Here is a 20,544-nt window from a genome sequence, read left to right as displayed (position 1 = left end):
GGTTGAGCTTATGTTAGTCTACAAGCGATCTGCTGCATTTCATTTCATTTTTCATTTTACCTCGCATTTAATCTTATGAGAAGCGTATCAAGCTTTGCGCCTGATGGTCAAGAGACAAAAGTATATCAGGGATCTGCAACTTAGCTGGTGTCGATGTGCATGGGTTCAACTTTTGTGGGCATTTAATAAATTATGTTTAGCTGATCTGCAAGAAGCATTAGTAAAAAACATAGGTGGATACTTGATAATGAAGTCTGGATATTGGACGATGGGGCTGATCCCAAGCTGCCTGGGGGACTTGGTGACCATTGAATGGCCTTACTGACTTGTTGATCACCATGATCCGAGGGTGCCAACATGTTAATAGCCGCGATGCAAGGGTTGAGATGTTCTGGGGATCTGCTTCTTGCCCTGGAGGACAGGGTAGAGAGGCAAATGTTAGTGCGGCAGAACCACTTCCATCACTATCTCCACTCGGAAAGGCACTTCTTATGGTTACATTTAGATATCTATATTTCACAAGTTCAAGATTTGAGGTTGCCAGAATGAATTGACAAGGAGGATCTTAAAACATCGTATTTAGATTAAATCATTTGATTGTGCCCAATCTTATAACTTTTTGGGCGAAAAAATTATGTAGCATGTTTGAATTTAAAGTTCAAGTAGGAGAGATTTACTTCATCCAATCGAACTTTAAAAGCTCGAATTCATTATTGGATAAAATTAGTCAGACTAGATTCGAATCTGAAATTTATTCCAACATACTTGTGTTTGATATTTTCGAATGCAAATTGAGTAACATTTGAATCGGTTCTTGAAATTTTCAAGTCGGCTCAATTGGTTTGCCCATTAAATTGTAAATATCATGTACAATGGCTTCGACATGAACTTTAATTTTTACACAAATTTTTGTGTAAGATATGGTTCAATTCTGTGACACAAATTTTTCACTCGACTAAACTAATGTAAAATATCATCTTTTATCTTTTATGTCTACAAATCATTATTATTGTGAAATGCCAACTTAGTAAAATTCTATTAATTGGCGTATCAAGTCGATTAGCAAGAGAGCACGTGGAAATCGTAGTTAAACAAATATTTCGAGGAAGTCTCCTATACGTTCTCACGAATCTACGTTAGATAAATCAATTTGATCTTAAAAAATAATATTATTGACATAAAAATTTAATATTGTTTTATAATTATATCAGATAATAGGTCTGTCTCACAAAATTGATAGGTAAGACGATTTTATAATTTCAATAACTTCAAAATTTTATAAAATAAATTTTTAGTTATGAATCCATAACATAATTGTCATTTTTTTGAAATTTTTATTTATCACAATTTTTTTTTAAGAAAATCAACAAATTTTTATGAGACGATCTCATAATGTTAAAATAAATTTTTAGTAACTTCAAAATTTTATGAAATAAATTTTTAGTTATGAATCCATATGCATGATTGCCATTTTTTTTGAAATTTTTATTTTTATTTTTTTTAAAAAAAACAAATACCTTTTCCTTTTCGTCTATTTTATCTATCTTGTGACATCGGAATGGAAGGCAAGAAGCCATGGCGTCAGCAGCGCTACCAATTCAAACCCCTAAAAGCTTGTTGTGTTTCCCCCATAACTCCCCGCTATCGCTTTCTACTCGTCGTAATCTCTTTTGTAATTCTCCGCTTTACTCAGTACTTCCGATAAAGTGCTTCCAGTCCCTTCATTTCTCCTCCCAACATGTAAGCGAAGTCGCTTCCGATGTAGCAGAGGACGATGAGGAAACCGCCATAGGCGACTGTCTTGTATTTGAAGAAGGAATTTTCGATGATCCATTTATTCAGAACACTGGGAATTTCACGAATGGCGACGCACAGTCGGGTACGGAGAAAAATAAAGAGTTGGAGCCTGAAAACTTGATTCCGGAAAATTGGATGGACGTTCAAAGGGAGCTTAACATCACGAAGAAGGAGAGGAGAAAGCTCTCGAAGCAATTGGAATACGGCAGGTCTGTGGAGAAAAGAAGGGAAGCCCTCAGGCCTATTGATTCGGAGGCCTATGAGAAGTTTAAGAACGAGAAACTCCAGCAGTTGAAACCAGTTGTGCTCGATAAACCGGAACCAAAATATTTCAGAGATCATAATGAGCAGAAGGGTGATGATACAAGAAGTGAAGAGGAGATTACAGGTAGCAGAGTGAGCCCAAAGAACCCGAGACTGGCTGTGTATGGAAAAGGATTGGATGATATTTCCGAGCTTTTCAATAGCGAGAGCTATGACCCTGCCAATTTTAAAAATTCTGAAGGTGTATTTAATTATTGAATTCCCAATTTAGGTTGTTTGCTGGTGAATGTGTTTGAATTATGAGGATGATGTTGTTTCCAATTTATGGGGTCGTCTGCAAATTCAAATTTTCGAGCAAGTTGTTGGTGTTAGGATTTCAGTGTCTTTTGATATAATCGTAGGAGGAGGCTGACATAACATTCTAGAACTTTTTCCTTGCAGTAGAGTTGGAATCGAAAAAGTTGTTATTTTCCAAGATTTTCAAAGTTTGCAGGCGACCCAGAATACTATTTGTTGCTGGAATGAAGATAGACCATAAATATTATCTGTTCACGCAGAATATTATGTAATTCAACATTCTTGAAATCATGTCCTCTTGCCCTTTGACGAGTGATGATATATTGATATTTCACTCAAAGAATGTAAGATGTAATCTTCATGGGGTTGAGGGGAGAGGGGCGGGGATGAATATACAAGATGTACTGCTTGTTACGTATATTGTTTCTCATTCTTTGTTTTCCTTTTACTTTATTTCAATCTTTTAGACCTTTGATATCATATAGTCATTTGATAGGTACTCGCAGATTGTTCTCAAAGGAAGAGAAATTATTGTTGAATAAGCGATTTCCTAATTTGGCAATTGCTACCTCAGTGAGTTCCTTTCTTATCTTGCTGTCTTCACCAGTTGGAAAGAATGCTTAGTTATGGGATTTCCCCTTCTCAAAAATTTAACTAATAAAGCGACTTATCCAAAATTGGTTTTTGTGTTTTCTTTTCAAACAATGTGGAGCCATAGAATTCTAATTCTGATGTAAAAATCATTTTCTCAGGGAAAATGGCATCCTCTACATACCCTCACGGCTTCTGGAGAATTTTACCTCTTGAATTCTTTGTTAAAGCACAACATTGATATAAATGCTCAGGACAAGGTGAACTGGCTGACATCTATCAATCATATGTTTTTTGGTACCTAAAATTTGGTAGCGGCTGTTTTCTTTTGTCTATAAAAAATTCTAACCACAAATAAATTTCATTTTGGAGTTTCTTTCATCTTTTGATCTGAAATCCATTTTGTGGTATCATGATATTTTTCACAGGATGGATTGACTGCAATTCACAAAGCAATACTTGGCAAAAAGCAGGCGATTTTTAATTTTCTTTTGAGGGAATCCATAAATCCCTTCATTCGTGACAAAGTAAGTGTAAGCTTATTCTGGTTTAGTACAATCCATTTTCCCAGACATTTATATGCGTTATGGTTTTCTTCATCCGGTTACTGAGATAATGTCTGCTTATATTGACGTTGAAAAGTGTCTTTCTTAAAAAAAAAAAAAAACTATCTTAGGCGGCAGGGAAAAGAAAGCTTATGTTCCAGTTACCGTAACTTCTGGTAAGTATGTAATGGAGGTATCTCCAAATGAAATATGAGACAGGAAATGAACTCCAAATTTCTAGTTTAGGCATCATAACATACATCAAGTCAATGCTGGCTCCTTTGCTTTCACCCTGTGGCTGCAAATGGTTGTTCCGCACTGACAAAACAAATCGCTTGCAAGAATGGTATCATACTTTTCCGCAAGATCAATTGTTTGTTCTTGCGAGAAGAACTTCCTCCCCTTCTGTACAACACATTCTTTAACTGTTTTGCTAGAGGAATACCCTCTCTTCCACAACACGTGTTTTATATGAGTTCTCTTGCTATTGGTCCTCACAATTTTTTGGCCCATGACAGGTGGGTGCCACCTTATTGCACTATGCTGTCTTTGCTGCTTCAAGTCAGATGATAAAAATTCTATTGTTGTACGATGTAGATATAAACCTTCAAGACAACGTAAGTTTAATAATCTTGATTGAAGCAACCTAATTTGGTGCATGTTTCCTGGTACATATTACTCTACTTATTTTTTATTTTCAGGACGGGTGGACACCACTACATCTTGCTGTGCAATCCCGTAGGACAGATATAGTGAAGCTTTTGTTGATAAAAAAAGCTGATAAAACTTTAACAAACCGGGTAAAAGTTTGCTACTTGTATTGAAATTTTAAAATTCATTACATCTGCTGTGCATGCTTCATGCATCAATTTCATGTTAAATCCATTATCTAATGAAATTTCTACTTCGTTCTGAAGTCTGTATTTCATCCTAGGTTTTTTTGTTAGGCATGAAAGAATGGCCATCAACTACCAATTCTTTTGCTACATTTATGATTTGAAATTAAAATTTTGAGCAGCCAATGGCCTGGCCATCTTGCAGTCGCAATTTTTCAAAATGGTCCTCATATTTTCTTTTCGTTGTATATTTTTACAGGATGGATTGACCCCACTGGATCTTTGCCTCTATTCTGGCAGAGATATAAGAACATACGAACTTATCAAATTAATCAAGCAACGTCCATAGCCTTCATTGATCAAAACACTAAATTGGTTCCATACTATGATGTGGAGGCGCACCTTATGTCAATAGTACTGCCATGCGATCCATATTCTTCTTGAAGTGCTCCTACCTCGTTGTTGCATTACTCAGCCGTCTTTTTTTTCAAGGTTCTAGTACCAAAAAATAATGAAAGAAGCTGATTTTTCCATGACCCAGTGTATTTTTCTCGAGCTCCATGGTACAAAATTTGTGTTTTCTTCATATTTCATCTGTGTACGGATAGAACATGTTTGGAGTAACACCAGGACACATTTTATGTGATCAGAGATACACTATATTTGATGAGCTGATGATAATATAATCGGACGACGATATGCATAAATCTGTCCGTTACCGCATAGATGCACGTTAGTCTATATACGAATGGACAAGAAATTCGGAGTGTTTCACGTTCCACATATATGATACCGGGGGCTGTCGCAAGCCTAATCATAAAATACATACAAATTTGACATGTATCATTAGTATCAAATCTGAAACAGTTGGCTTGTGCAAAAATAAATTTTTTTTTTTTAAATAAAATTACAAAACTTGTGGTTCAGCAGCAACGGCAAGTTAAAACATCAGAGCATGTGTATGGTCTCGACTTTTCCTCGAGTTCCACAGCTGTTGGCAATGCTTCCATCCTGTACATGCTGCCGGTTTTGGCACAACACGATAGAGACAAATTTCTGCAAACTCCTTTGTTGAATGGATGCACTCTCTCGGGAATCCCCCTGCAAAATTCAAATGCCAAGATGAAAACTCAGAAAACCATGACATCACTGCAAGGAAATAAGTAGCCTCATACTATATTAATCGCGGCATGCATGTTTTGGAAAATTGATCCACAACTGATTATTGTTTATTGATTTTAATCAGTAATATTTCCAGAAATGCCATCGACAGTTGTTATATGAAGGTTTAACATGAAACCTAGTTCCCTCCATGTTTCATGGTCAAACTTCCAGTTGAGAACAAAAACAGTGCCAAAAGACGTAGGAACTACAATATGGCCAAAAAAGCATATTATAGGAAGCCAAAGGAAAGTTTTAATAGCTCGTCAGAGTCCTACGTGACATCAAATGTTGGAAATCATTCAATCGCTGTATAAAAGAAATTGAGTAAAATCAGGAAAAAATGTCACGTGATTAGAATTGAACACACGACCAAATACCACTCGAGCCAGCTTGAGCACAACATCTTATTTTGTGCTATGCATGTCAAACTCCAAAGGCAAGCCTGTTTTCTAACAAATGTCAGAAAAGGGCCCAAAATACACAGCAACATGAGGTAATGATCATTCACAAACTCGTTAAAAAACTAATCACAAATCATAACAATCTTAAATATGATGAGTTGTTACCCAGAAAAAATTTGTGTTCTTGTTAAATATGATAATTTACCCAGGAAAATTTAGTTTTCTTGATTGTTACTTCTAAATTATACATACATCGAATCCAAAAATATTATATCTTTTCTACATGGTTTTGACGTCAAAATGAAGATACTTGAAAGCCTGAAGCGTTACTTTAAGCAACACAAAGAAATATACTGACATTCATGCACCATAACAACTTTACATCTTTCCACACGAAAATTGGAGATGTCAAAGCAATAGAAAGTATCAAACTTGCATAAAATAAAACACCCATCTGACATATAACATGCAAAGCTGAAATGCTGGACCAATAAACAATTAGGAAATAGAGAAAGTAATCAACATAGTTCTGAATAAAATAGGAGAGGCATGATAAAGAAACCAACCTCAAATACACAATTCGCCGCCTTCTTACAAGCTCATAAGTGGTTTGGTTAGTCATAATAAGGTAGCTGTTCCAAGATAAAAAAATAACATAAATTTGATTTCCAAGCAAGGAAGAACATGTAAAAAAGAAAAAAATAGAAAAAAGTACAAATTCACATAAAGTGTTTTAACTAGGATCCCTTCAAATTCATCGTTATGCTTTCCCATGTTCATAAAGATCTTTCACTAGAGCTAGTGACTAGTGTTACCCAATGCATAAAATTAACCAGAAATGACACGACACCAGCACAAATACCTCTAACGATTAGACATACCTATGAAAAAGGAAGAGGAGGAGGAGAAAAATTAGAGTTATTGACAAAGAAGCCAACAGCAAGATCATAATTACATCTGCCCACCTGAAGGAAATCCAATTCAGTTATTCAAATTCAATCAATGATGGAATTTAAAAATAACAAGTTAATCATCTGCATGAAACAATATGTTAAATAACAAATTTATATTATATTCCTTGGTGCAAGGTGCAGTATCTGCATCTTGTTTCCTTCAACAAGCAGAAAAGTCCTTTCTCAGAGATATATAGTGTTTTTTTAAAAAAAATTTTAATTTTTTTTTTGAGATATATAGTTCTGAGAGATACGTACCATGCCTTTGATATATGAGATTTAAGGTACAAAATGTATAGAATCCACGTCCAAAGGCTCAAGGCTGTTTCTTCAAATATGTACCACCTGATGCATTACAAAAACACATTCAATGAAAGAGAGTATCTTTTTTCATTCAAATAACAAAAAAGTAACTCGACGATGATGAATTTTTATCTGAGAGTTGAAAATATAAAATTGTATTTCTTAAAAAAAATTATTCATTAAAAAAATAAAATAAAATAAAGTTCACATAAAGAACCAAACATGTTTAAGTTGTTACTGGACTATCAAGTCCACATACACATCTACAAACATCAATCTAATGATTAGTATGCACAATTTCCAAATCGAATGGCATGATTCAGCGGTGAAGGAAAAAATAACAGTACAACTCATAGAGTATTCAAAAATTATATCACAAAATATTAGAATATTTTTTCCACAAAAAATAAAAAAATTTATATAGGTCAAGTTTTAATTTATATAAATTAAGTATTTTAATTACATAAAAATTGATTTATAGATTCGGTTAAGGTTCTATACGAATTGGTTATGGTTTCTTATTTTCAGGAACCTAAACCCACGGTAAGTTCTCAATTCCCATTCTGATTTCGGAATCAAAGCCAAAAACGGTTTCAATTTTGATTTTTAGGAGATGCTTCTAGTTTCGGTTTAGATCGAATCTTCAAGGTTCTTGGACTTCTTTATAAGGAGAGCTTGGATTTGATGATCAAATAGCAATTATCTATTAACATTGAGATGAACACGAGGGAAGAAACACGAGGAATGTACATAGTATCTCAAAAGAAAACATTTATGATAGTACGACTTTGGACAATATAAAAATGGTAGAATGCAATTAAACAACTGAAGCAAGAAGAAAATTCTAAAATCAAATAACCAACCAGTCTAGCAAGCCTTCGCAAATTTGGTTATTAAAATAGCCTTTTTCTCTAAATTAAACAATATATTTGGTACTGTCAAGGGCACGGAGAATAGACCTTAATGTTCACATAACACAGCCCCCAACAAGTCCACAGTAGGCCTATATTAGGAAGCATTTAATTAATGTTAACTGATTGTATAGCAAATGAAAATAATACACTCACCAAAAACGGCAATGGTTTCCCAGTCCAATGCATGTCCCTAGCCAAACACAATGATGATCAAACTGAAGCACACACTTGTCGCAATCATGGCAATGCTTTGCCCGTGGAGGCTATTAAAAAATGCAAGCAATGGCATCAAATTTTTGGCACAGGTGAAGAACGAATAATGAAAAAACAAGAGAATAAGTACAAGAAATCTAAAATGTTGTGTCCAAAGAAGGATCGAGCTGGGAAGGTCCTTGACTTCTTTATATATATTACTTATCAAGTGCCAAAAGGAATGGGAAGGGAAGGGAAAAAATATTTTGCTGATATGATTGTTGAGGATTGACCACAAACACAGCATTTACCCCTGATCTCCCAAGCTGCTGCCTCAAACCCCATGCTCAATGTGCGCCCTCTTACATGGTCAAAACTCTGAGTGAAGGGACCATTACTAATAACGAGGTCTTGAAACAGCATTAGCTTCAGTCTCGTAAATCCAGAATATGAATTTTTCTTTTTTGTTTTGAAGATTACAGAACTATAGATTATGGAAATTTTTGATTCGCCCTAGTGAATAGGAGATAAGTACCCAGAGGACGAGAATGAGAATCAGTAAAGCTGGGGTTACTGCTGTTTCAAACCAAAATTTTCACTTAACTGCTTGGATCAGCTTCTGATATCAAGCTCAATACGCTTTCTTACCTCAATTATATGTTACCGAACCGAAATATCAGTCGCAATTCATGTTAATGGAATCGAAAATCTAAGGAATTTTAGCATTGATTTGGATCTTGTTAGGTGGTTGTTATAACTGATAAGATATATTACGAAATTATAATATAATTTATAAGAGATACTTGCGGAATTAGAAACACGTTTTAAGAAAGACAAAAAGGAATCAAGGTAAAAGTCAAAGTTCAAATATAGCTTCATCTGAACATAAATGCAAGGACGAAAAAAAGAAAGAATTGGGCAGCAAAAGATTATACCTGAACAACACTGCAATATGTGCAGGTCAAATTTCTGGGGAAAAAAAACAGACAGAGATTATCAGCTGGAAATTGCTTGCTTTTAATAGAAGAAAATTGAAAACTTCATCCCCATATAAAAAAAAGGAAGGATACCTTTCTAGTTTCTACCTAGCATAGTCTTAAGTACGTTCACATTTGTTTTAGCCTAAGAAAAACTATAAATACGGGAAAAATAATCTCTATGGTTTGAGGGGTGCTTTTCAGTAGCACAAAGTTAGTTTTTTTATGTATGTCTAATTCTAAAACATCAGGCACATGCACCAAAAAAGTATCTCCACAGACACATTTATCAAAATAAATACATGGCAGAATAAGCAGCAGCATCTCAATTTATACACAATTCATTTGCATGAAATGATAATTAAAAATGCGATCCAGGAAAAAATAGCTCCAAATTTGAAAACAAAATTAAAACTAACCAATTAGACCTCACTAACTCATATTCAAAAAAATGTTTCACATTAAAATGAAGAGGGAAGCTCATAAACATATTACAATCAATGTACACAACAAGAACCAAACAATTATCCGATGGGCATATCGCCCAGTCTAACTAATACTATGATATAGCCAACTCTACTTTGACGCACATTTTTTCCTCAATCAGTGAACATGTTTCTCCAAGCATGATCCTATGACCGATTTAAGGGAATTTATTTATCACTATATTTTTACTCACAAGTATTAGCATATGCAATAATCATGGACCAGAAGGTCTCCACTTTATTTAGGTACTAAGAAATATCAACAGAAAAAATGTTCATACTAGACTACAATTCTAACATACAAATACAATTAGGCGCCGAAAAAATTTGATCTGGGTCTCAAAATAAAAAACAATATCTCCACTGGCCAAGCTAAAAGACTGAAGATGCTATGCAAGTTCTAAAGATGCACAGCTTCTTCACAGGGTCAATTTTCAATGGCATTCAGAAAGTTCAGCTCCCATAATTTTCTGGGCTATAAATTTATAAAGGGAAAGCCCATAATAAATCTTTTTCAAATCTTAAATCCGTGCCATTCAACAAATAATAACATTTTATGAATGATTTATTGACGAAACAATGTTTGAACCATCGACCATCATCAATAAGAAGCTACAGATGGGACTTCAGTTTACCACTCCACCAAGACAAGAATCTGCTACTACAAAAATAGTGTAAAGAACAAGTAATGTACTATTACCGAACAGATGATCCAGGAGGGTAAAGATCCATCACTAGCTTTGTCCAGGCAGTCTCATTTCCTCTTTGATAGTTCCGTCCATCCACTGTGATTACAACATTAGCATTTTTGCTTGAAGCTGGAGGTCTTTCTTTGACCATTGTGACAAGTTACACCCACAGACAAGGCAATTAGAAAAGTTCATGCTTAGTAAAAATCAAATATGATCTGCGCGATATAATGACATATTATAGTGGCTAACATATGCCCCTTTGTACTTATTTAGAAGAATCAGAAAGGAACCTGCTTACTTTGAGGCCAATAGTGTCCTTCTAGCTATAGCGTCTCTTTCATTGACAATCTTCTGTGCATCAAGTACATAGCTACAATTTTCACCGAAAGAAAAAATCAAAAGTTTCAACAGACTGATGGAATAAAATAAATAATCTGTTGGCAAGCCTAAATTGTAAATTTAATTACCCGGGAGAAGTTCCAGAGGTAACAAAATATTGACCCAGAGTAGCAACAAACAATAACGCATATATAGCAGTGTACCTGCGTTTGAAGAGAAAAGCAGCAAGACCTTAGGAGGTCCCAATAGACAACCAAGATGGTGCCTTGTTGAGCTAAATGGAGAAGTCCAAGAAAGGGAGCGGGCGTTTTGGTTTCCCATACAAATTATTTCACGTGTAATGATTATTCAAATTTTAAATCAACTTCTGTTACATCATTTTCTTTGACAAAGCAAGCCTTTTTAGTCCATGAATACAGTATAGAGCTACTTCACAACTTCTCATACTTCACGTGACTCAAGCTCCACGGAACCAATAAGTTCCAGGTTCTGGAATTTGTTTGATTCCATTGAGAGATGAGATCCCTTTCCAGGATATTTTCTTCAAGGACCATATGTCGTTTGATATCAGAAAAGTTAACTTCCAAATGAAACTTCGAGCTCAACTTTAGTAAATGGAAAGCAAAGTCCATCACGTAAGAGCTTCAGAAGATTATTATACATTTAAGAAAAAATCACAAAATTATTAGCCCTTCGGGTGGAAGTTCAAATAAACTGCAGTTCTTACCATTTTTGTCTATCTTGGCCCTGTATTTATTTTAGTGGTTGGAACAATTTATATTAGTGGTTTCAATTATCATAATCGAGTTGCACACCGAATTCAACTGCACCAATACATTGTTACATCTAGAGTTTACGCGCCTGGATAGTCAAACTTACAGCTCCAATCACTGACCTTGAACCCAAAACGAATACTTCCTGAAAAATTCACCCGAAAATGTATGGATAAACTAAAATTGCATAACACAAAGAAAACTACATTACCATGGTTCTTGTTTGGTCTTCTCAATCAAATCGTGGTCAAGCAAAAATAAAACCCCAACAAAAATTAGATGCAGCCCCACCAATGCTAGTTTCAATGACAACGCAGATCGTCGAACTAAAACAAAACAGAATCTTCCATCAAAACTAAATTCATCAAATACTCCAACGAATAAATTTGAATGAAGAATTAAAAACAAAAAAAGACGATAACCAGGATCCGAAAGGCATGGGAAGAGGCGGAAGCAGCGGTCGGAGGCACGAACCCATGTGTCACGGAGGGAGCCGCCGCAAAAGACACCCATTGTTCTCTCAGCTCATCAGGGAAGTACTCGATGCAGGTTCAATTGTACGTAAATTTAAGAAAAAGCGACAGCGTATTAAATTTTGTCTGCGGTGAAAATGTTCCGTGTTTTATTGACTATATTGTTTAATATTGTTTATTGTCAAAAAAAATTAGTTTTTTATAAAAATAGGGAAAATTACAACAAATAAATATTTTGAAAAAAATATCACAAAGTAAACCTTGGGAATTAAATTTTATCATTAATATTCGTTTCTCAGAGTTCCATTTTTTTAACGAAATTATCTAAAAATAATGAAAAAATTCTTTTCAATTAATTATATTAATGTAGAAGTGGTTATTTAGTATTTTCAAAAAGTAATATATTCAATGAATCTAAAGAAATTTGCATATGTGAAAGACATTGATTTTCTTAATATATTTTCTTTTATTGGCAAAAATTTGTATGAGACGGTCTTACGGGTCGTATTTTGTGAGACGGATCTCTTACTTGGGTCATACATGAAAAAGTATTACTTTTTATGCTAAGAGTATTACTTTTTATTTGAATATCGGTAGGGTTGACCCGTCTCATAGATAAAGATTCGTGAGACCGTCTCACAAGAGACCTACTCTTCTGTATTTGTGATTTTTCCGGACAATAACTTTAAATTTTAAGGTAAAGCATGATCCATTAAGAAATATTTTGTGTTTATGTGTCTAAATCATATAATTTTTAAACCAAAAAACTAGAATTTGTATATCCATTTAACAATAATCAACTTAAAAATTCTAATTTATAAATAATAATTTTTCCCTTAAACAAATATTCGGCATGCAATTTTTTTTTTGTGTTATTTTTCTCAAACAAATTTTGTAAGCAAAACTAACACGAAATAGACTGATACATATAAAAAAATTCATTCAATAAAATTTTTTATTATAAATTTTAGCGAGAATATTTTCTTAAATTAAAATTTTCAAAGCAAAATCAAATCTTATTTAGAAAACGAGTAGTTTAATCCGTTGAAACCGGCCATCCATCACTAAACTTGGAATGTAAAGTTGATCAAACCTCCGTCCACCACCTCCTTCTCCCTTCTTTAGCCAAATCGCATGAAGCTGGACACCTAAAAATAGCAACAAAAGAAAGTTTGCAGAGAGTTTCAAGAAATTCTAGAGGGAACAAAAAATAGTGCAGGCTGAATCTCAACAAATCTTGATCTGTTCCCGTTTCTCCAGTTTCACTAAAATGGATAACGTCTCAAACAATAGAGCATGTAACAGTGGAGAATTATTCAATCCCATTCTTACAATGGGAACACAAGTTTCTTGCCTTCTGGTGATCTCACATTTCTTTCAACTTTTTCTCAAGCCCTTAGGCCAACCGGCGCCGGTGGCGCAGATTCTAGTAAGTATGTTATAAAAAACGCATAGGTATTTGTCAAGAATAATGCGTTTCTTGATAATGTGTATATAAGTTAGCTAGCAGTGCAATCTTTTGTTTCTACTATGCGTTTTAACTCGGGGATTATGTCTTTGTAACACAGGCAGGATTCTTGTTAGGCCCGTCTGGATTCTCACACATAGATCGTGTAAACAAATTCTTCTTCCAAAACTTTGCAGCAGATTACTACGAAACCATGGCATTATATGCCAGGATCACAATCATGTTTCTAATAGGGCTTGAGATGGATTTTGATTATATGAGGCGAAATTTACGGGTAGCAAGCATGATAGCCGGTGGGAGCTGTTTAATCTGCACGATTTTCGCCATAGCGTTAACTTCCTTCATATATGAAGAGACAGGAGCTCATGGCTCCGGTGTGATGATGGCTGTAACACTAGCAGTAATATTGTCTAACACAGCCTCCCCTTTTGTGTCGAGATTAGCACATGATTTGAAGTTTGCAAGTACTGATATTGGCAGATTGGCTATATCTTCTTCGTTAATTGGTGATGTTTACGCTGTGCTTTTGTTGATTATTATTGCAAGAAACGATGAAAAATCTGATCTCTCATCATCGGTTTTCTATGCATTCATGTACATTATTATTGTTACAGTGGCTATTCTCATAAATAGATATTTGACAAATTGGATGAATAGGAGGAACAGGAACCAAAAACACCTAAAACACACTGAGTTGTTCATACTTTTGGGAATTGTATATGTTGCTGCAATGATTATGGAGACTAGTGGATTCAGCAGCATAATAGGTTGTTTCCTCATCGGATCGATGTTCCCAAGAGGAGGCAAAGTGGCTCGTACACTCCTGTCTAAACTATCATATTCAGTTCACAACTTTATACTTCCCATATACTTTGGATACTCAGGGTTCAAGGCAGATGTGACTCTCATAAGTAGTTTTCGAAACTTCGCCATTGTCGCTATTATTATCTTATTGAGCATCGGAGGGAAGATCACAGGGACATTAGCCGTTTGTGTTCACTTGAAAATCCCTTTGAATGAAGGGGTTCTTCTTGCTTTCTTGATGAACTTGAAGGGGCACGTCGATTTGCTCGCCTTGACAATAAATGTACAACATTATAAAGTAAGTTCGTTATCCTTCTTAGCCCCTTCTTTTGTTAATTGATGTAAATGCCTGTTTAATGTTCTCAAGTGTGAGATACATAATTACTATTTGATATTCACAGTTTCAATTCAAAGGGACATTAATAATTTAGCTTATGGTGATTGTGATGTGGATTCAAGCCTTTTAATTGAATCACATAAATTACTATTTAAATTTCTAGTGTTTTAAGCAAAGGATACTTAAATGTGGTGCAGGCTATGTCAAGCCAAATATTCTACAACCTGATGATGGCGGCAATAGTAATCAATTCTTTGATATGGGGACCTTTGATAGCCTTCATGGTAAGAAGAGAGAGTGAAATTTTTGGCTATAAGTATATAGCCTTTGAATTTCAATCCCCAAAAAATGAACTAAAACTCTTGGCTTGTGTATATGGCCCTCGCCCTGTCACGACGATGATAGGACTAATAGCCACATCTAAAGGGCCAGAAAATGTAGCCATAACACCTTACTTGATGCACCTAATTGAGCTCCCCGAAAGGAGAAAGACAAATTTACTATACCATCAAAAAGAAGAAGATGAACTAAGTGATGATGGTGATTATGGTGGGAACGACGTAGTGGAAATAAATGAGGCAGTGGATATATTTTGTACTGAGACCGGGGTGACGATTCATCAGGTTAAAACAGTGTCCCCCTTCGCTAGTATGTATGCTGATGTCTGCGAGTTTGCTGAGGATATAAGAGCATCTGTAATAGTTCTCCCATTTCACAAACACCAAAGAATCGACGGAAAATTGGAAAGCGGGAAGGAAGGTATAAGGGCTACTAACCAGAAGATTTTACGACATGCCAAATGCTCGGTTGCTATTTTAGTAGACCGAGGACTCACTGCTGGGACATCGTATACCTCAGGTTCTGGGTCATTGCAGCATGTGGCCACATTATTTTTTGGTGGGCCGGATGATCGGGAGGCCTTGGGATTCAGTGAACGGATCGGGATGCATCATCATATAAACCTTACTATCATAAGGTTCTTGCATGTATCTGAGAAGATGCAAGATATAGGGGTTAATGTACCTCATAAGGAACAAGATGTTTTGATGGTGAAATCGACCCATGAGACGGAGAGTGACGTTGATAATGCGGCGTTAGCTGAGTTTTACAATAGGTGCGTCATGACACTGATCTTGTGGAAAAGTTTCTTTGTAAACCCATCATGCATGCAATTTCAGGAGAGCACACACATTACAGAAAATTCTTGAGTTCAACATGTATAGCACATGATTTTCCCACATAACCGAGACACAGCATGTCACATAGTCACTGTATCAAGGTCTAGTCAATACTGGTCACACCATGTCACTGTATGAAATTTTATGTAGAATCTATCATCTCCGTATACAGATAACCACAATTATCAATAATCATATGAGTCAAATCTTTCAAACCATACAGTAACACATGAATCATGATAACCACACTTGACCTTTACCTCTAGCAATACCTTTCAAAAACTGCAAGATTGAGCATGTGTAGTTGCATCTAAAGCTATAGTTATTCTAAATATTGTATTTCGATTGCATTGCATATATAACCACAAATGACAATCAATCAAATGCCACCCATGTGACTCACAACCTAAGCCATTGATGTGTGAAGCCTCCATCCCACCGGCTTTCTGACTAGATTTCTTCAAGTTCTTTGACTGTTTTTTTAAGGGTTCACACGCATTTTTTTTTAATGGTAATGATCAAGATCTTGTTATTTTTTCTGTAGGTATGTAACATCAGGTCAAGTAGGGTATGTAGAGAAGCATGTGGAAAATGGCGGGGAGACAGCAAATGCATTGAGAGACATGGCTGATATGTATTCAATGTTTATAGTTGGGAAGGGAAGAAGAGGGAACTCAATACTAACAACAGGTTTGAGTGATTGGGAAGAATGCCCAGAGCTCGGTAAAGTAGGGGATTTGTTAGCTTCTTCGGATTTTGAACTTAGCGGTTCTGTTTTAGTTATTCAACAGCATAGACCTTCTAACAATCAATACCAAGATCAATAGAAAACATGTGCAACCCAACGTAGTTTGTAGTTTTTGTTAATGGTAAAGATTTAGAAATATTAAATTTTTCCTTTTGCATTATTTCCCTTGACCTTTTTTTAAAAAAATTATTTAACTAGTCAAACTTGAGTATTTATCTACTAACTTCGCAATTTTGGTCCGATATTTACTGAAATTTCAAATTTTAGTCTGAAAATTACTGATTAGGTTGTAAAATCAGATAATATGACATGTCATAAATCGAAAGGAATACTTAAAAATCTTTCATATATACTCGATAAGGCCAAATATCTCAATTTTAACTCCATGATATGAAAATTTGTATGAAGCATAAAAAAGGGCAGCAAAGACTCAAGAGTATATGAATTTATTTATAGACATAGCAAAGAAAAACATCATAATATTCATCATACATGCGCATGCAGGCTTCCTCGAATAAGAAAATAAAAGCAACTTTAAAAAGAGGCAGATCATTTATTCGTTTGGTTGTCAAACATGGCAAGCAGCCTTATTTATCATTCAGCAACAGCAAACTAGTCGGAAGGTGGTGGTGCATAGAAAGGAATGGAGGGAAATCCCGGTAGACCAGAAGGAAATCCAGGCGTCGCAAAGTTTGGGATCTGTCCCTGTGTTGGTAGAGTAACTGGGATGCTAGGAGTCCACGGTATTTGTGGCAGTAAGGGAGTAGGAAATATTGGTGATATGAAGGGCAGTCTGGGTCCGTAACACCACAAATGTCGTGCTGATTCACATTTTCTTATGTTACTCGTGACGAGTGCTAGAGTGAATAGAAATAAGAAGCAATTATAAATTGTTCTAGCCATGATATATTAATTCTTTTCGGAAGTTTTGGTTTTGATGGTTAAAAATAGATGTAAACTTCCGAGTTTATATAGAGATTTTGTTCGGAAAAACTTTGCATATATGTGGCAGAATTTGGATGCCTTGCCGAAAGGGTAAATGTAATCTTTTTCAAATTTAGGTGTTTGTAGTATAGCCGAGTGGCATGTTTTCGGAATGAGTTCCCAACAAATTCAATAATGATATTGTTTATGTTCAAACTAGGATTTGTTAAGCTATTGCATGCGCTTTCGAGTAATATATATGTGTACGTTTATTATGTATACTCAGTTTTGTCTTTCAAATTTTATTAATTTTGCAAAGAAAGAGCCCACTTGTTTCTCGAGAAGAGATGGGAAACATGTTCATTTGCAGTTTATTATTTGAATATCTGTAAAAACCAAATTATATCATTAATTTTATAATATCGCATGGAAATTAATTTCGAAAACTATAAAAATAATAACAATTAGTATTAATAACAACAGTAAATAAATAAATAATTGTTATATAATAATGATATTATATCATTATTTTTTATTAATATTATCCCCATGTGCATGCAATGTCCATTCGATTTTTTTAATATAGGTATTTTGTTAAAAAAAATTGAAATTAAAAATATTTTTATTATGCTATCGAGTAAAGGCCAGCATTACTTCTTCCAATTTATTTCAAAAGGTTGTAAAATCGATCCTATATATAAATTGGCCTACCTTTGATTTTGATCGTTTTAGTACTTAAATTCCGGTATTAATATGCTAAGTTTACTTGTTTTGTAATTTTATCATTTTTCACCGGAGTGGTGACATAAAACTTAAAAAGTTAGTAATACCCGACACCAAATCAACAATGATTGATAACACATTAGCAATATTTACTACATGTCATCACTTTGTCGAGAAGACTAAATTTGCAAAAGTACCAAAGTTAATGGACTAAACGTAAATTTGACTACTTAAAAGGTCAAAACCGAGATAAAATCAAATATTTTAATTTTTCTTAACTTAATTCCACCGTGATAAACCAATTTATTTTGGAGTCGTGATTTGTGGACACTCTTATCCATGATATGAAATGTTTATCGAAACTTGAGAATTATATGTAAAGACTCCGTGCAAGGTTTGGACTTTGGGATGGTCAGAATTAAGTTGTGTACGATTTTGTTTGGAAAATTGGGCATTGTTGGTTACATCGTGTCCGCTTTTTATGGCAGAATTAGAATGCCTTGCTGAATGGGTAAATGAAGCTTCGAATTAAGGTGTCAGTAGACAAAAACTTGTGTGAGACGGTCTCACGGGTCGTATTTTCCGAGACGGATCTCTTATTTGGGTCATCCATGAAAAATTATTAACTTTTATGCTAAAAGTATTACTTTTTATTGTGAATATCTATAGGATTGACATGTCTCACAGATAAAGATTCGTGAGACCGTCTCACAAGAGACCTACTCGTCAGTGTAAGCCAAGTGGCATGTTTTTGTACCGAGTTTCTTTTGAAATTCAAGTGAGTAGTATATTTTAAGCCTGATGATCGAATCGATTTAGTTTGAAAAAAGAACGGTTGAACTAAAAAATTGTTATATTATATTATCATAAATAATATATTTTAAATTATAAAGATTTTAAATGTGTATATAAATAATAAAATATATATATAGTAATATAGTTATTCAAGTTTAAAATCTAAACATTAGTATAAGATGTATATAAATATACAAAAAAATATATTTATAAAAATTTAAAACCTAAATAACAATGTACATATATTCAAATTACCAATTATAGTTTTATATTTCTTAAAAACAAAAACAATAAGTTAAATAAATTGTGTTATTATTAAAATAATATTTTAACGAAATCCAAATTCCAAATAACCATCTATATATATTACAAAATATTTTTAAGATTTAAAAAACTAATAAAAAAGTAATAAAAACCGATTCAAATGATTAACCGATTTTCAGATTCATAGCTAATTCGACCCGTTTTTGATCAGGTTTGACCGCTATGATGGATTTTGTGTGTGTTTCGGATCAAACTCGTGATAGTTTTTGGTTGAACCGATCAGTCCGATCCAGTTTTGGTAACACGACTATATTGCATGCCCGTGGCTAAATTGTCCAAAAGAANTTGAAAAGTGATTTTTTGGTATATTGACGTAATTAATAGTAGGTTTTTGTTCATTAGATTTTCAAATTTTGATTTTGGTATTTAATTTTTAATTTTTGACTATTTTAATCTAGTTGATGATGTGACATCAGACAAGTTATCAATTTTTAAAGGCAAAAACTTGTGTGATACAGTCTCACGGATCGTATTTTGTGAGATGGATCTCTTATTTGGATCATCTATGAAAAATATTATTTTTTTATGCTAAGAATATTACTTTTTATTGTGAATATCGGTAGGGTTGACCCATCTCACAGATAAAGATTCGTGAGACTGTCTCACAAGAGACCTACTCATTTTTAAAACCATGTTGGGATTTTCGATGCTAGTCGATATTTAATGATAGGTAAACATATAGATAAAAGAATGGGGAAAAAGAAACTATATATAAAAAACGGACTATTTAAAAAATGTAACATTTCCATTTGAGACCGAAGGTGTATTATTTATTTCTCACTAAAATTATCATTAACTATGCCTTATGATGATATAATTAATATTTTAAACCATTTAATGATTCAAGTTTTATATATTTTTTTTAAACATTTCATTCAAACATTATATATACATGGTTCTGATATGTTGATTATCTATTGCATTTATCTGTGTGTCCATTATTGAGGTAACAATTATTTATTGAATATACAATTTTGATATATTTTATCACATCCAATATAAATAAAACAGAAACTTTGTGGTGTGATTATGTATGCATGTGAGCGCGAAAAAGCATTTATAGGACAACTGTATGGGAAACAAACAAATTCGTCATTAAAAAAAAGGATGGCCACGTCACCTCTCCCAAATATGGGAAAGGTCATGGGTTTTATGTCCAAAACTCACAATCCCCCACCCTTTGTCAAAAAAAGAAAAAAGAAAAAAGAAAAAAAAGAAGGATGTATCATTCAAGAACTAAAATATCA

At 34.1% G+C, this 20,544-nt stretch overlaps 3 protein-coding genes across 3 annotated transcripts; 2 read left to right on the top strand and 1 right to left on the bottom strand.

Moving 5' to 3' along the window:
* Positions 1-1,534: 1,534 nt before the first annotated feature.
* On the top strand, positions 1,535-5,224 carry LOC140975616 (ankyrin repeat domain-containing protein, chloroplastic). Its single transcript, XM_073439441.1, has 7 exons — positions 1,535-2,302; positions 2,855-2,931; positions 3,111-3,209; positions 3,378-3,476; positions 4,013-4,111; positions 4,196-4,294; positions 4,590-5,224. Exons 1-7 carry the CDS (start codon positions 1,576-1,578, stop codon positions 4,677-4,679), a joined length of 1,290 nt encoding a protein of 429 aa, XP_073295542.1. The 5' UTR covers positions 1,535-1,575; the 3' UTR covers positions 4,680-5,224.
* Positions 4,822-12,104, bottom strand: LOC140975624 (protein S-acyltransferase 10-like). Its single transcript, XM_073439450.1, has 11 exons — positions 11,946-12,104; positions 11,735-11,849; positions 10,879-10,953; positions 10,710-10,781; positions 10,420-10,545; positions 9,193-9,226; positions 8,219-8,328; positions 7,107-7,193; positions 6,777-6,860; positions 6,462-6,527; positions 4,822-5,431 (listed from the first exon to the last, which is right to left on the bottom strand). The coding sequence occupies exons 1-11, from the start codon at positions 12,034-12,036 to the stop codon at positions 5,254-5,256; spliced, it is 1,038 nt and encodes a 345-aa protein (XP_073295551.1). The 5' UTR covers positions 12,037-12,104; the 3' UTR covers positions 4,822-5,253.
* A 1,040-nt stretch (positions 12,105-13,144) lies between these two features.
* On the top strand, positions 13,145-16,839 carry LOC140980374 (cation/H(+) antiporter 1-like). Its single transcript, XM_073446190.1, has 4 exons — positions 13,145-13,425; positions 13,565-14,566; positions 14,803-15,719; positions 16,328-16,839. The coding sequence occupies exons 1-4, from the start codon at positions 13,267-13,269 to the stop codon at positions 16,608-16,610; spliced, it is 2,361 nt and encodes a 786-aa protein (XP_073302291.1). The 5' UTR covers positions 13,145-13,266; the 3' UTR covers positions 16,611-16,839.
* The last annotated feature ends 3,705 nt before the right edge of the window (positions 16,840-20,544 follow it).

The sequence above is a fragment of the Primulina huaijiensis genome, chromosome 1, assembly GCF_012295235.1.
Source record: "Primulina huaijiensis isolate GDHJ02 chromosome 1, ASM1229523v2, whole genome shotgun sequence".
In the NCBI taxonomy this organism is placed as follows: Eukaryota; Viridiplantae; Streptophyta; class Magnoliopsida; order Lamiales; family Gesneriaceae; genus Primulina; species Primulina huaijiensis.
The sequence above is the reverse complement of the archived record's forward strand: the minus strand, read 5'-3'. Positions and strand labels throughout refer to the sequence as shown.

Bases quoted from the DNA above. Each gene is read 5' to 3' on its own strand.
- LOC140975624 (XM_073439450.1), bottom strand. From the start codon at position 12,036: ATGGGTGTCTTTTGCGGCGGCTCCCTCCGTGACACATGGGTTCGTGCC. The intron at 6,861-7,106 runs GTACGTATCTCT...GATTTCCTTCAG, and splicing joins TCTCATATATCAAAGGCATG to GTGGGCAGATGTAATTATGA. The intron at 6,528-6,776 runs GTATGTCTAATC...ATCTTGGAACAG, and splicing joins CTCCTCTTCCTTTTTCATAG to CTACCTTATTATGACTAACC.
- LOC140975616 (XM_073439441.1), top strand. From the start codon at position 1,576: ATGGCGTCAGCAGCGCTACCAATTCAAACCCCTAAAAGCTTGTTGTGT. The intron at 3,210-3,377 runs GTGAACTGGCTG...TATTTTTCACAG, and splicing joins ATATAAATGCTCAGGACAAG to GATGGATTGACTGCAATTCA. The intron at 4,112-4,195 runs GTAAGTTTAATA...TTTTATTTTCAG, and splicing joins ATATAAACCTTCAAGACAAC to GACGGGTGGACACCACTACA.
- LOC140980374 (XM_073446190.1), top strand. From the start codon at position 13,267: ATGGATAACGTCTCAAACAATAGAGCATGTAACAGTGGAGAATTATTC. The intron at 13,426-13,564 runs GTAAGTATGTTA...TTTGTAACACAG, and splicing joins CGCCGGTGGCGCAGATTCTA to GCAGGATTCTTGTTAGGCCC. The intron at 14,567-14,802 runs GTAAGTTCGTTA...AATGTGGTGCAG, and splicing joins TAAATGTACAACATTATAAA to GCTATGTCAAGCCAAATATT.